The 13479-nt window shown below is 48.9% G+C and overlaps 1 protein-coding gene across 1 annotated transcript in view; it reads left to right on the top strand.

Annotated features, from left to right (window-relative positions):
- IRAK2 (interleukin 1 receptor associated kinase 2) overlaps window positions 1-13479 on the top strand; it is a 46016-nt gene that overhangs the window by 7477 nt on the left and 25060 nt on the right. The window contains exon 2 of the mRNA XM_049766109.1: window positions 9487-9669. Coding sequence (XP_049622066.1) covers window positions 9487-9669 — 183 coding nt within the window. The remainder of the gene's footprint in view (window positions 1-9486; window positions 9670-13479) is intronic.

Raw genomic sequence — 13479 nt, 5'->3', positions numbered from 1 at the left:
CCTTTTGTGCAACCCAACCAGCTGCCTGGCTCCTGCTTTCTCCCCTTTTGACTCCCAGGGCCCCCTTGGTCCTGTCCCAGGGCCTTTGCATTGCACTGGTTGAGACCATTCCAAGACATTGTCCCCAAAGGTGCCCCTCACCTATATCTGTAAGAAGTGATCAGGTCTGATGGCTGGCACACCATACACTCATCATCTCATACCTTTCAAGATCAAAAATCCTAATATCTAGAGGCATTAGTAGTTTGTGCCTCTGCAAACTCAGGGTTCTTGTCTTTCCTGAGGCCTGTACCCCCAGACCAGAGCCCCTTTTCCACCTTCCTTGTATTCATTTATTTATGTGTTTTTGCCACACCCAGAAGTGCTTAGGCTCACTCCTGGTGGGGCTCAAGGGTTGCCAGGAATCTAACCAACTGTTGCACCATGGTCAGGTGCATGCAAAGCAAGTGCCCTACCCACTGTCCTAGTTCTGGGGGCCTCCTGCACCTCCACATGTGTCCTTCTTCCCTGCTTATCTTCTTCTAGCTGGTACTCCTGCTTTAAGGCCCCTGGTGTCACTTGCAAGGAGGGTGATGCTCCCCTCCAGTCCAGGACACTCTTCTCCTTGTGAATATGCCCTACAGTTCCCTGCTGCCAGCCACTTTGGCCTGGTGGGGTGCCCCACACTCAGGGGTGTCAACTCAGGGGCTCACTCCTTTGGATATTGGCTCAGACACCATTTTAAAGGCTCCCTGCCCTGTTTTCTCTCCTATAACCATGTTTTTATTTTGTTTGGTTTTCGTTTTTGGCCACACCCATTGTGATCAGGGGTTACTCCTGGCTCGGCACTTAGGGATCACACCTGGCTGTGCTCAGGGGACCCTATGGGATGCTGTGGATTGAACCTGGGTCAGCAGCATGCTAGGCAAGTATTCTCCCTGCTGCGCCATTGCTCTGGCCCTAGTGACCATGGTTTATTTCTTGCCATCCCACAGCATGCTTTGAGTTGAACTTATCCCTCATTTGCCTCTGTGGGCTCTGTGGCAAAGTGTGTGCCCCCAGGAATCATCCCTGAACTGGGCACAGAACTCTGACATCCCCTAGCTCATGCAGAGAGATCGTTCCAGAAAGAGATCATTCTAGAAAGGTTCCATAGGGCTGTGTGGATCCTGCTGTGGAAGTGAGCCCTTAGAGTGACTCCAAAAAGTGAGGTTAGGGGCCAGAGTGATAGCATAGCGGTAGGGTGTTTGCCTTGCACGCAGCCAATACAGGAAGAACCCTGGTTCGAATCCCAGCATCCCATGTGGTCCCCTGAGCCTGCCAGGGGTGATTCCTGAGCATAGAACTAGGAGTAACCCCTGAGTACCGCTGGGTGTGACCCCAAAACAAAACAAAACAAAACAAGTGAAGTTTAAAAATGTGCCTGTTTGGGGCCAGAGCGATAGCACTGTGGGTAGGGCGTTTGTCTTGCATGAGGCTGACTGAGGTTTAATCCCAGCATCCCATATGGTCCCCTGAGCCTGCAAGGAGTGATTCCTGAGTGCAGAGCCAGGAGTAATTCCTGAACTCAGCTGGCGTGACCCCCCAAAAAGACCCCCCAAAAGTGCCTGTATATCAGCCTGCTCAGTATGTCGGTGCTTTCTCCTGGGGTGAAGAAGGGGCTCAAGCTTCTGTCCAGGCTGGGTTCCTGGGGGACCATGCATTCCAAACTACTCCCTGCTGTGTGTACAGCCCTGCTGTGACTTGGGTAACACCTTCCAGGATTTCTTCCCTGTATTTAAAGGGGGTGCAGCCAGGAGGGAAGGGCCCCTCCTCCCTGACAGGTTCTCTGTCACTGAGTCACCTCCCTTTCTCAGCACAGGAAGACACAGGCTCCACTAAATCTGGCTGCAGCCTATATGGCCATGAGGAAACTGAGGCACTGGGTGTGGCCACTGTTCCCAGCAGGGTGGCACAGACAGGAGCCTGGAAATCAGAGGTTTCCCCCACTCCCTTGCTCTGATGTTTAGTGCTTTTCTGTACTAACCACACCCTGTGATGCTCCTGACTCTGCACTCAAAAGTTGCTCCTGGCAGGCTTGGGGGGACCATATGGGATGGCGGAATTTGAATCGGGGTCTGTCCTGGGTTGGCTGTATGCAAGGCAAACCGCTGTGCTATTGCTCCAGCCCCTGAATTTGATTCTTGGCATCCCAAAGGACCCCTGAGTTGGCCATGGATGATCCATTTTTTGTTTTTGCTTTGGGGCCACACCCGATGATGCTCAGGGGTTACTCCTGGGTCTGCCCTCAGAACTCGCTCCTGGTTCGGGGGACCACCATATGGGATGCTGGGGAATCAAATCATGGTGCATCCTGGGTCAGCCATGTGCAAGGCAAATGATCTACTGCTGCTTCATCACTCCGGCCCCATGGAGTGATTCTTTTTTTTTTTTTTTTGGTTTTTGGGCCACACCCGGTGACGCTCAGGGGTTACTCCTGGCTATGCGCTCAGAAGTCGCTCCTGGCTTGGGGGACCATATGGGACGCCGGGGGATCGAACCGCGGTCCGTCTCCTAGACTAGCGCAGGTAAGGCAGGCACCTTACCTCGAGCGCCACCGCCCGGCCCATGGAGTGATTCTTAAGTGCAGAACTTGGATTAAGTCCTGCGTACCACTGGGTGTGGCCCAAAAAAAACAAAACCAAAAGAACCCCTCCCCAAATGTGTGTGTGTGTGTGTGTGTGTGTGTGTGTGTGTGTGTGTGTGTGTGTGTGTGTGTGTACTTTTTATTTAAAAATAAAAAACCTCGGGGCGGAGAGATAGCATGGAGGTAAGGCGTCTGCCTTTCATGCAGAAGGTCATTGGTTCGAATCCCGGCATCCCATATGGTCCCCCGTGCCTGCCAGGAGCAATTTCTGAGCATGGAGCCAGGAATAACCCCTGAGCACTGCCAGGTGTGACCCAAAAACCACAAAAAAAAAAAAAACCTCGAGGGACTGAAGAGATAGCATGGAGGTAAGGCATTTGCCTTGCCTGCAGGAGGTTAGTGGTTCAAATCCCGGCATCTCATATGGTCCCCTGAGTCTGCCAGGAGCTATTTCTGAGCATAAAAAGCCAGGAGTAACCCCTGAGCACTGCGGGTGTAACCCATAACCCCCACTAAAAAAAAAACAACAAAAAACCCTGAGGCCAGAGAGATAGTACAGCGGTAGGGTAGGGTGTTTGTCTTACACGCAGCCAACCCAGGACAGACAGTGGTTCAAATCCTGGCATCCCATATATGGTCCCCACGAGCCTGTCAGGAGCGATTTCTGAGCACAGAGCCAGGAGTAATCCCTGAGTACCACGAGGTGTGACCCAAAACAAACAAACAAACAACAACAACCAAAAAAAAAAAACCTCTACAAAGCCTTAAAGATAGAAACAGAAGTGTCTGCCTGGCTTCTGCTTTTATTTATTTATTTATTTATTTATTTATTTATTTATTTATTTTGGGCTACACCCGGCGGTGCTCAGAGGTTACTCCTGGCTGTCTGCCCAGAAATAGCTCCTGGCAGGCACGGGGGACTATATTTGACATCAGGATTCGAACCAACCACCTTTGGTCCTGGATCGGCTGCTTGCAAGGCAAACACCGTTGTGCTATCTCTCCGGGCCCCTGCTTCTGCTTTTAAATGCATGGAAATCACAGGCAGTGGGCAAGGGCTGACCTGGCCCATGACCCCTCCCGCTCAACCCTCTGCTCCCCACATGCCTGGGTGTGACCCAATGCCGAAGACCAGTGAGGCTCTCACTCATTTCTGCAGCTGTTTCTCAGGGCCAGGGCTGAACTGCAGGAAGAGTTTCCTCACCCCATCTGCTCCCCAGGGTTTTCTGGAACCCAGAGGCAGGAAGGAAGGGGGAGGGCTGTCCCAGCTTCCCAGGTCCCAGCCAGCCCTGACATCACTTCCCACTGACCAGGAATTTGGCCTGGGTTTTCCACTGACCACAGTCACCTCAGAACTTTCCATTCCTGACAGCAGCTGTTCCGGTGTGGGGCAGGGATTGTGCAAGGCAAGTGTGCACAATTGTGCAGCGTCATTCCCTGATGACTGGGATCACACACACACACACACATTCCCTGATGACTGGGATCACACACACACACACATTCCCTGATAACTGGGATCACACACACACACACATTCCCTGATGACTGGGATCACACACACACACACACACACACACACACACACACACACACACACACACACACACACACCCCACCTTGGGCCCTAGCTGCAAACAAAAACAACAAAGTTATCCGGTAAATTCCGAAACATACTCCACACACTTCAGAATTTCCTGAAGCATAACCTTTCTTATTTTTTTGGTTTCATTTTTGAACCATACGCAGAAGTGCTCAGGGCTTACTCCCTCAGGAATCACTCCTGGCAGTGCTCAGGGAGTCAGCCATGTGCAAGGCAAGTATATTACCTGCTGTACTATCTCTCTGGTTCCTCAAATAAATTGTTTTCTTTGTATTTTTTTTTAGGGCCATACTTTGTGATACTCAGGGCTTACTCCTGGCTCTGCACATAGGAAATACTTCTGGTGGTACTTAGGGGACCATATGGGGTACTGGAAATTGAACCTGGGTTGGCTTCATGCAAGGCAAAAACCATACCCATTGTACTATTGTTCTAGCCTGCCTAGAATAAAATTTTAAGTGTAGAACAAAATATACTTATTTGGGGATCCAAATTTCTTGGACGACTTTCTGGAAGGAAACAAAGCAGAGAAGCCTGTACTTGCTTCATCAGTTATGCTCTCAGTATTTTGTTCATTTGGGCAGTGCTCTGGGCAAACTGAACTCGGCAAAGCCCTAACATTCAACTCACCACAGAGATTTTTTTTTGTTGTTGTTGTTGCTTTTGGTTTTTGGGTCACACCTGGCAGCGCTCAGGAATCACTCCTGACTCTACGCTCAGAAATCGCTCCTGGCAGGCTCAGGGGACATATGGGATGCTGGGATTCGAACCACTGTCCTTCTACATGTAAGGCAAACACTCTACCTCCATGCTATCTCTCCGGCCCCTTGTTTTTGTTTTTGAGTTTATCAGAGCTTATTCCTACTCAGGGCTCAGGGATCACTCCTGTCAGAGATTAAGGAACCTTTTAGGCTACTGGGGATTGAATCTGGATCTACCATGTGCAAAGACAGGAACCTTTCCCGTGGTACTATTCCTTCAGCCCAGAAAGAGATTTTGAGAAAGCTTTTTATATTAAGTGAATCATAAGGCATAATTGCTATTGAAAGCTGTATTTTAAACGCTTAGCTATATATATATATATATATATATATATATATATATATATATATATATATATATATATATAATTCGCTGGTTTTTTTACTCTTTGAATTATATTCAGTGATGAAAATTTCTTGAGGCTTTAGACCACTCACCATCATCTACTTTTCTTTTCATTTTTTATTTTGGGCCACACCTGGTGACACTCAGGGGTTACTCCTGGCTATGCGCTCAGAAATTGCTCCTGGCTTGAGGGACCATATGGGATGCCGGGGATCGAACTGAAGTTCGTTCTAGGTCAGTGTGTGTATGTGTGTGGTATCAGAGATTGAACCCTGGGTTGGCTGCATGCAAGGCAAATGCCCTACCGCTGTGCCACTGCTCCAGCCCCTTCTTTTTCATTTTTGTTTTTGGGCCACACCTGGCAATGCTCAGGGCTTACTCCTGGCAGGATGAGGGGAAACATATGTGGTGCTGGAGACTGAGCCCTGGTCAGCAATTGCAAGGTAGGTGTTTTACCTGCTGTACTATCTCTCCAGTCCACATCTACCTTTCTTGTTGTCAAAATCTGAAACAGGAAATATGAGGGCTGGAGAGATAATACAGCGTGTAGGGCACTTGCCTTGCATGCAGCCAACCCAGGGTTCAATCTCTGATACCACACACATACACACACTTACACACATGATCATAGCATAATCTATGAATTTTGAAGCACATATTCACACATATAATTCACATATAATTCACATATAATCCCAGATTATATGAATTTGAAGAGCATTTGGCATTTTTATTTTTTGAGGGGGAGGGTGGTAATACCTGGCAGTGCCTGGGTGTTTCTCCTGGCTGTCCTGGATATATTAACCTAGAGATGGAATCAGGTTCCTGAATGCAAAGCCTGCATTCGGTTCCCCTGATGCTCGTGGGAGTATCATAAGGTGCTGGATAGAGTCAACTTGTGCTGGGTCCTTTGACTGTGTAGCAAGCACCCTGCCCTCCCTCCCCTGTAGCACTTGCTGGTCATGTTCCCTTTCCCTTCAGTGTGGTTCTGATGATAGGATCGCACGCATCTGCCTGGGTTGCTGCTGTGATGCTTGGGGGGGGAGGGGTTGTTTCACTTCTCTCTTGGTGGTATTTGTTTGTGTTGTGGTTCTCATGCTCGCCAGGGTCATATTCTTGGCCCTGGCTTCTGCATGTCTTTAAGTAAGTGCTTCTCAATTATTTTCTGTCATGCCCCCGTAGGAAGAAGAAACATTTTTCACACACACCCCCGAGCGACTGTAAATAGTATCTTTATTAAAAAACTTTAATCTGCAAAACAAAAATATATAAAATAATTGAGCTGATTTTTGTTTGTTTGTTTGTTTGTTTTTGGGCCACACCCAGCGATGCTCAGGGGTCACTCCTGGCTGTCTGCTCAGAAATAGCTCCTGGCAGGCACGGGGGTCCATATGGGACACCGGGATTCGAACCAACCACCTTTGGTCCTGGATCGGCTGCTTGCAAGGCAAACGCCACTGTGCTATCTCTCCGGGCCCTTGAGCTGATTTTTTTAATTAGAGGTGATGTCTGGATTAATGGCTACAATGAGCACGTTTTGCAATGCTTTTCGAAGCGGGATTTGAAGCAGGACACAGCAACTCTCAGCTCCAGAGACATAAACACGAGGCTTAGCTTATGACAGTGTTTGCCGAGGTCAAGTGCATCCCCCTTTACGGAGCCTCGAGGCCCCCTGGGGGTTGCACCCCACTATTTGAGAAGCACTGCTTTTTTTTTTTTTTTTTTTTTTTGGTTTTTGGGCCACACCCTGTGACGCTCAGGGGTTACTCCTGGCTATGCGCTCAGAAGTTGCTCCTGGCTTCTTGGGGGACCATATGGGACGCCGGGGGATCGAACCGCGGTCCGTCCTAGGCTAGCGCAGGCAAGGCAGGCACCTTACCTCCAGCGCCACCGCCCGGCCCCGAGAAGCACTGCTTTAAGTACAGTGTATGATACATGTAGATATGCAAAAGTAAACATATTTGCTTTTTTTGTTGTTTTGTTTGTTTTTGCATCACACCTGGCAATGCTCAGGGGTTACTCCTGGTTCTGGACTCAGGAATTACTCCTGGCAGTTCTAGGAGAACCATATAGGATGACAGTAATTGATTGTTTGTTTTTGTTTTTTTGGGTCACACCCGTCGGGGCATTGGAGTTACTCATGGCTCTCTGCTCAGAAGCTGCTTCTGGCAGCGCCCGGCCCCGAGAAGCACTGCTTTAAGTACAGTGTATGATACATGTAGATATGCAAAAGTAAACATATTTGCTTTTTTTGTTGTTTTGTTTGTTTTTGCATCACACCTGGCAATGCTCAGGGGTTACTCCTGGTTCTGGACTCAGGAATTACTCCTGGCAGTTCTAGGAGAACCATATAGGATGACAGTAATTGATTGTTTGTTTTTGTTTTTTTTGGGTCACACCCGTCGGGGCATTGGAGTTACTCATGGCTCTCTGCTCAGAAGCTGCTTCTGGCAGGCTCAGGAAACCATATGGAATGCTGGGATTTGAACCGGGTCCTCCTTGTGTTGGCTACATGCAAGGCAAATGCCTTACCGCTGTGCTATCACTCGGACCCCGATGACAATAACTGCACCTCAGTCAGTTGCATGCAAATCAAATGCCCTGCCCATTGTACTATTGCTCTGGCCCCAAATAGATATGCATTAATTATATAGTTTTTGTCCTTACATGTACAAGGGAAGTTTTCTATAACAATGCAGCTTCTGGGGCCGGAGAGATAGCATGAAAGTAAGGTGTTTGCCTTGCATGCAGAAAGTCGGTGGTTCGAATCCCGGCATCTCATATGGTCCCCTGATCCTGCCAGGAGCCATTTCTGAGCATAGAGCCAGGAGTAACCCCTGAGCATTGCCGGGTGAGACTCAAAAACCAACCAACCAAACAAACAAACAAAAAAGTTTCTCCCATAATTCCTTCTGTACACACAATCCATCTATAGTTTCTGTTGCACTCTACCTGCTGTACTATCATTATGGCCTCACACATGACTTTAAAGTGTTTTAATTCCTTTTTTTAAATTTTATTTATTGATTCATTGATTGATTGGTTTCTGGGCCACACCCAGCGGCGCTCAGGGGTCACTCCTGGCTCTGCATTCAGAAATTGCCCCTGGCAGGCTGGGGGGACCATATAGGATTCTGGGAGTAAAACCGGGTCCCTCCAGGGTCGGTGCATGCAAGGCAGATGCCCTACTGCTGTTCTATCTCTCTGGCCCCTAAATTCCTTTGTTTGTAGTTTTTGGTTTTTGGGCCACACTTGACAGTGCTCAGGGGTTACTCCTGGCTCTGCCTCAGAAATAGGTCCCAGCAGGCTCTGGGGACCATATGGGGTGCCAGTCTTGGGTTCATCCTGTGCAAGTATCATACAGCCACTGCTGTATCACTCCAGCTGCTCATTCTCTCTCCTGAGCAAGTTACACACATTCTCTTTCCTCATCTTTCTCGCTCGCCCTCTTCTCTCCTTTCCTTTCCTCAAAATTCACAAATAAGAGCTATTTTACTTCCCAAAATTCTGTAGCCAAAATAAAGTTCACTAATAATAAAACCTGTAGCTCTAAGATGGATGTGACCAAGAAAAATCCCCACCCCTCCATTATCAACTTATGAAACGAGAGGGGGCCGGATTGATAGCACAACAGTAGGGTGTTTGCCTTGCATGTATCTGACCCATGACAGACCTGGGTTCGATTCCTAGCATCCCATATGGTCATCGGGCTTTGTGTTGTTTCTCTTTCCTTTGTTTTGGGCTCTACTCCCCAGTATATGATGATTATTACAGTGTTTGAGGTTTCTATCTTGTTACACCCTGTTATTTTATCACAGGGTATTGGTTGTATATCTGGTGTATATTCTAGGTACTTCAGAATAGTGCTATCCCATATAGTCCCCTGAACCTGAGTGCAGAGCCAGGAGTAACCCCTGAGTGCTGCTGGGTATGACCCAAAAATCAAACAAACAAACAAACAAACAAAAACAACTACATTTCTGGGAGGTGTCATAAGTTAAAAGTGGACTTGTTCAGACGGCAGATGACTGAACCTTCAGAGTGGTATTTGGGGAAGAGATTGCTAAGAAGGTTTTCCCCCAGACTTCGTTCTCAAACTAGCCTCCCCCTATTCCCAGATGGGATGCCAGGGATCGAACCTTCGGACTCTCAGCCTTCTCTCTCTTTGCAGCCTCCTATGTGATCACGGACCTGACGCAGCTGCGGAGGATCAAGTCCCTGGAGCGGGTACAGGGCGTGAGCATCACGCGTGAGCTGCTGTGGTGGTGGGGCATGCGGCAGGCCACGGTGCAAGAGCTGCTGGACCTGCTGCATCGCCTCCAGCTCTACCGTGCAGCCCAGATCATCAGCAGCTGTGAGTGTGTGCATACGCATGTCGCCAAGACTGGCACCTCTGGGGTGCCGTGGGTAGTGACCAGCATTTCTGGGGTTCTCTGGTTGGTGAAAGGCATCCCTGAAGCACGTCAGGCCATGGCCAGCATCCCTGAGGTGCTCTGAGCAGTGGAAGGCATCCCTGGCGCTCCATAGACAGTGCCAGGCACCCCCAGGCTCCTGGGCGATAGTTAATATTCCTGGGGTACCACAGGCTGTGAGGGGGCCCCCAGGGAACCAGGTGATGGAGAGACTATGTACGCTTTTATACTAACTTAAGAATTCTGGGGGCCGGGCGGTGGCGCTAAAGGTAAGGTGCCTGCCTTGCCTGCGCTAGCCTTGGAGGGACCGCGGTTCGATCCCCCGGTGTCCCATATGGTCCCCCAAGCCAGGAGCAACTTCTGAGCACATAGCCAGGAGTAACCCCTGAGCATTACCGGGTGTGGGCCAAAAATAAAAAATAAATAAATAAAAAAAAAGAATTCTGCTTCTCAGGGCCGGAGAGATAGCATGGAGGTAAGGCATTTGCCTTGCGTCAGGTCTGTGGTTCGAATCTTGGCATCCCATATATGGTCCCCCCCCAGCCTGCCAGGAGCGTTTTCTGAGAATAGAGCCAGGAGTAACCCCTGAGCGCTGACAGGTCTGACCTAAAAAACAAAAAAAAAAAACAAAAAAAAAGGAATTCTGCTTCTCAGGGGCCAGAGCAGTAGCATAGTTGTAGGGTGTTTGCCTTGCAAGTGGCTGACCCAAAATGGACCTGGGTTCGATCTCCGGCATCCCATATGGTCCCCCAAGCCAGGGTAACCCCTGAGCATCACCAGATGTGGCCCAAAAACCAAAAAAAAGAAACTAAAAAAATTCTGCTTGTTGGGACCCGAGCCATAGTACAGTGGATAGGGCTCTTGCCTTACACGTGGCTGATTCATTTTGATCTCTGGCACCCCAGAGTTCTTCAGGAGTAATCCCTGAGCCAGGAGTAACCCCTACATATCTTTGTGTGTAAACTGCCCCCACTGTGAAAACCCAATAACTATAACAATAGAACATATTTTATATAATAACATAGCAATGTAACTATACGAGGGACTGGAGGGATAGCATAGCTGTTAGGGGGTTTGCCTTGCATGCTGCCAACATGAGTTCAATTCCCAGCATCCCATATGGTCCCCTGAGCCTACCAAGAGTGATTTCTGAACACAGAGCCAGGAGTAACCCCTCCAGGTATAACTCAAGAACCAAAAAACAAACAAACCAAACGATATGCTATTAAGATAAAACATTTTGTTGGGGGGCTATAGCACTCCATTCTCAGGGGTCCCTTCCAGTGCCATGCTGGGAAATCGCTACTAGCAGTGTTTGGGGGACTGGAGAGGGGCATCAGCTGAGCCTTCCACTTCACCAGTCCCTCCAGTCCCCAAAATAAAACATTTTAGTTGGACAGCAGAAACTGGAGAGTTAACTCAAGTGGTAGAGTACAGGCCTAGTATGCGTTTGATCCTGCCCAGTACCACAGAGGTGTAGCCCTGACCCCCAATGAGGCGAGATGACAACAAGCTGCAGTGACTGAGTTTTGCCAGGAGTAGTCCCTGTTTAAAAAGAACAAGAAAAAGTCTACAGTAGAAATGACGCACACCCTCATTTCATTTCCCAATTCTGTGCCACAGGAATTACCTGCTTCTTGTTCCTGGGTCAGGCAGGGCAGCAGAGATAGTAGGGGGAGTGAGAGTTGCTCAGTGGCTCCCCAAGAATCTCACTGGGTGAGGGTCATGACAAACATCTTCTGCATCTTCTGGGATGGCTTGGCAAGGGAAGGATGGTGGCAGTACATCCTATATCTCTCGGAGTTTCTTTCTCCCCCAAAACTCCCCCAAAATTTGAGCTTTCATATGACCCAGCAATCCCACTTCCTGGCATCTACTTCAATAGCCACAAACACTATTTAATTAGCTTTTGGGGTGATATCCAACAGTGTTCAAGGCTTATTATTGGCTCTGCACTCAGGGATAACTCCTGGCAGTGCTTGGGAAACTATATGAAATGACGAGGATCGAACCCAAGTTGGCTGTGTACAAGGCAATTGTCCTTCCTGCTGTACTATCTCTTTGGCCCTAGCAAACTCAGGTGTTGGGTCCTCCTCCTTCACTGATTGGGAAGCAATCAGTTCTGCTTATTTTCAGCTCTCCTGCACGAAGGCTCACAAAATCTCCACCTTCTCTGATTTGGGCCCTGGGAGACTCTGGGTCAGGGGTGCTGCAGAAGTGGGGGTTTTCTCTTCTCTCTTCTGTGTATTGGGAACTGGGGAGTCGGATCTTTGGCAGGGCCCCTTGGCTTTCTCTTCCCTCTTCGTGTTGGGCTGTGTGTTGTGGGGTCAAGGGCCTTCGGGGAGTTGTGGGCCCCACCAAATCATTCTGAACCATTATGACAACAGCCTGTGGTCGACTCCCTTTAGAAACTAGAAGCTTTGGGCCTCTTGTTTTCTAGTCAGGTCTGCATGTGCTCATCATAGCTAGAGATTTAGCCCACATGGGTTGTACTTCTTTTTTGTTGCTGTGCCAGGGGTGGAACCCAAGGGTTTACATGTGTAAGGCAAGTGCTCTACCTCTGAGTCATATCTCTGGCACTCATCTTCCTTTAATTTTTTTTTTGGAGGGGAAGACACACCCGGGAATGCTCAGAGCTTACTCCTGGCTCTGCACTCAGGAATTCCTCCTGGTGGTACTCGGAAAGCCACGTGTGATGTCAGGATCAAAAACAGGTCAGATGCATGCAAGGTTAGCTTCCTGTCTGCTGACTTAATGTTCTGGCACAGGGAGGACACTCTCCCCACTAGTATTTTGTTTTTATTTTGGGGCCTTCCAAATAGTGCGTGGACATCTGGGGCCACTTTCAGTGATACTCAGCCACTGATCTGGGGGTTCGGTGCTCTGAGATGTCAGTGTGCAGGATTCCCTGGGCTTCCCAGACAGTGCTCAGAGGATAATACGGGAGACGGACCCAGATTGGTGAAGTGCAAGTACCTTAACATTGTATCTGGCCCTCCAGGGCCCCTTTCATTCCTCTTTCTCTTTCCCTTCCACTTCCCCTTCCTATTCACCTTTCCCTTTCCAATACCAAGTCCAATTGACTAGAATTTAGCACAAGACCATCGCTGGTTGTAAAGGTGTCTGAGAACTATCGTTTTGGGGAGGAAAATGTTCTCTGAAACTTAGCAGGGGACTGTGATTTTGGGGGGCTTACGAACAGAGACAGAGGTCCGGTCCAGAGTTTTCTTTCCTAACTGGATGCAGTCTGAGAGAGAGGACCATGGTCACTGCTGGGCTCTGGATCAGTAGGATGACAAATGTAGACAGCCAAAGGCCAAAGCCGGTGGGATGGGGCAGTGGGTGGATCTCTGATGCTAGAGGCTGGAAACCTGAGCTAGAAACAGCTGGACAAGACAGTGAATGTAAGTAAATATCAGTGAAATAAATATCTAGAAAGATAAGGTAGTGGGGGGCCGGAGAGATAGCATGGAGCTAAGGCATTTGCCTTGCATGCAGAAGGACAGTGGTTCGAATCCTGGCATCCCATATGGTCCCCTGAGCCTGCCAGGAGCGATTTCTGAGCGTAGAGCCAGGAGTAACCCCTGAGTGCTGCAGGGTGTGAACCAAAAACCAAAATAAAAGATAAGACAGTGGGTAGGAGAGGGTAGGGCATCTGCCTTGCACATAACCACAGCGTCCTTCTTGGCATATCACATGGTCCCCTGAATCTCAGCAGGAGGGTTCCCCTTGAGCACAGAGCCTGAGCACCA

Source organism: Suncus etruscus, chromosome 20 (genome assembly GCF_024139225.1).
Source record: "Suncus etruscus isolate mSunEtr1 chromosome 20, mSunEtr1.pri.cur, whole genome shotgun sequence".
NCBI lineage: Eukaryota > Metazoa > Chordata > Mammalia > Eulipotyphla > Soricidae > Suncus > Suncus etruscus.
This window is presented reverse-complemented; position numbering and strand designations above follow the sequence as displayed.